At 45.5% G+C, this 2,359-nt stretch overlaps 1 protein-coding gene across 1 annotated transcript in view; it reads left to right on the top strand.

The window, feature by feature from the left end:
- Nucleotides 1-1,801: 1,801 nt before the first annotated feature.
- Nucleotides 1,802-2,359, top strand: part of PROC (protein C (inactivator of coagulation factors Va and VIIIa)) — a 9,701-nt gene continuing 9,143 nt past the window's right edge. Inside the window, exons 1-2 of the mRNA XM_009886520.1 lie at nucleotides 1,802-1,868; nucleotides 2,247-2,357. Coding sequence (XP_009884822.1) covers nucleotides 1,802-1,868; nucleotides 2,247-2,357 — 178 coding nt within the window. The remainder of the gene's footprint in view (nucleotides 1,869-2,246; nucleotides 2,358-2,359) is intronic.

Genomic DNA, 2,359 nt, shown 5'->3' with positions numbered 1-2,359 from the left:
TGAGTATCAGTACAGGTTTAAGAAAAAAACCCAAGCTTTTTGGGAGGCTGGCTCATCGGTTTGGATGTTTTAGGTTGGCAGTTGATGTACGTGTCCTGAATTTCCAACCTATACCAAGTCTTAGATACAAAAGTGTACTCAAAAGCACATAACCTATGTGGTGGCAAAGCACTATTTCTAGATAGACAGATCAGCTACAAATATTATGAATAATACATGGAATATATGGTACTACACTTGTTTCTTTTCAGATTTCCTATTTTGTTTCCTGTCTTCAAGCTTTTTTCATAAACTTTATTTTCAGAAAAAATCTGTTATCGTTAATCTCAGTTGAAATTTTCTTGTTGAATGGCTGAACTGAGGATAAAGAATATATCAGTAGAGCTTTGCAGTGCACACATTTGCCTCAGCTGTAATTTTAGATGCCGCAATCTTGTATTTTTTTTTAGCACAAGTCCCAGATGGATGAACTTTGAAACTTTTGTTTAAAGAGAGCTTGTTTTCAAGACAGTCCATGGCCAAGTTTGTAAGGGAAAAAGAAAAAAAAAGTTTTATAAGCAGTTGGAGCTTTCCTGAACAGTGTCACTGGACGTGAGCTGAGATCCTGGGGAGGCCCACCTTTTCCTGACACCCGGTGGCACTTTCTCGAGTGAAGGACCCCTAAGGACATGGGGTTGCACAGGTAATTTGCTTGAAGATGTCAGGCGCTGTACAGGTTGCAGAGGTGCCGCTGCACAACCTGCTTTCAGAGAAGGGGAACACGCTGGTTTGTACCGTCTCTGATGCAAGAAAACTTGAGAAAAGGATTGTGGTTTTTCTCTAAAATGTTTAATATTCAAAATTCAATAGAAGATTTTGTGCTGATGACAGCCAATCCAGTACACCAAAATATGGAGCATGCTGGTACAAACTTTTTGCCCTGCCTCCTCCCAGCAGGCAGCTGGTGGGACAGGCACAGCCTGCTCGTGGCTGCAAGGGGGGTAGTTGTCTTGGGTGTTCTGGGCTGGAAACTTTGACGAGAAAGTAAAGTGGGAGGACTCTTAAAAATCATGCCCCTTAAAAATATGTGCTCCTTTTGGGTGATTGCATGCTTTGAGAAGCCGGTAGGATCTCTCGAGATACCTCAGCATTGGTGTGGTTATGCTTACATACTAAATATAACCGCTCGCCAGACAATTAGAAGAAAAAAGAAAAAGAGAGATTTGGAAAAGGCCAAGTGGATGCCTCAGCTGTTTCACTTTTCTCTTGCACACAGGTAAATTGTCAAGCTCCCCCTGAGCACTGTTTGTTTAATGACTAAAAAGAAAGCACTTCATGTCACTCCGAAGAGTAAATATTGGAAGTTATGGATTAACTAAGTTCCAGCAGAGCTCATGGCAGAAGAATAGATCACGCTGATTCCTACTGAATAAAGAAAGCAGTAAGTGCTTCAAAAGTATTGTATCCTCCGGGATTTCGAAGTACAGCTTGCTTTAATGAAGCATAAAGCTTGTCAAAAATGTCCGGTGACAAGGGGAGGATGTCGGGGCAGACGAGGAGTGTTCTGGGGGAGCTGCTGGTGGGTTAAAGGGAGCTAGCAAACCAGTCTGGAGGGCCTCTGATGAACGGCTGCTTTGGAGCTGTAATCAAAGAGAAAGCCATGGCACAACACAGCATTCAGCAAGGGAGCTGCTCTGAGAAAAACAAGGGAAAGATTTTTTTTTGAATAGAAACTGTCTGCAGCATGGGGGTCGTGCTGCAGCTCAGCAGTGGTCTCTCCTTCACACCTACCTTCTCTTCTTTAGGTGGCTCCTGCTGCAGTATGTGGAAGCTCATCACCATAGGGGTGCTGCTGGCTGCCTGCTCTTCACCAGTCTGTAGTACCTCAAGTAAGTTTTCATTTTAGAGGTACCCTTCACCCTTTTCCAGTCAGTGCAAGTGTGTTTCCTGCTTCTCTGTCAGTCACAGGGAGCGATCATTCCCGTCAGGGGGGTTTGAATTCCTCTAGCAGAGGTTCACAGGCAGTGCTGGGCCGTGATGGCTGCCTGGTCGCAGCCCTCCTGAGCCCTGCGAGCCGTCTGACCGTCCCAGGGCAGAGGCTGGAGCTTGCTCCTGCAGCGCAGCACTGGCAGCCCGTGGTTTCTAGGGCAGGCTGTCTTGCTGTGCTAGAGAGGGGCTGTTGCTCTGATAAGTGCCCTTTGGGAAGGACCACTGCCAGTTTTCAGTCAGCTCTTTTTCTTGCTTGTGCTTTCACGTTTTTGCTTCAGTATTTTACAGCAATAAAGATGCAAACCAAGTCCTGAAAATCCAGAAACGGGCAAACTCTTTTCTGGAGGAGCTCAAACCAGGCTCTGTGGAACGCGAGTGCATTGAAGAGCGG

Source organism: Charadrius vociferus, unplaced genomic scaffold (genome assembly GCF_000708025.1).
Source record: "Charadrius vociferus isolate BGI_N301 unplaced genomic scaffold, ASM70802v2 scaffold1346, whole genome shotgun sequence".
Lineage (NCBI taxonomy): Eukaryota > Metazoa > Chordata > Aves > Charadriiformes > Charadriidae > Charadrius > Charadrius vociferus.
The sequence above is the reverse complement of the archived record's forward strand: the minus strand, read 5'-3'. Positions and strand labels throughout refer to the sequence as shown.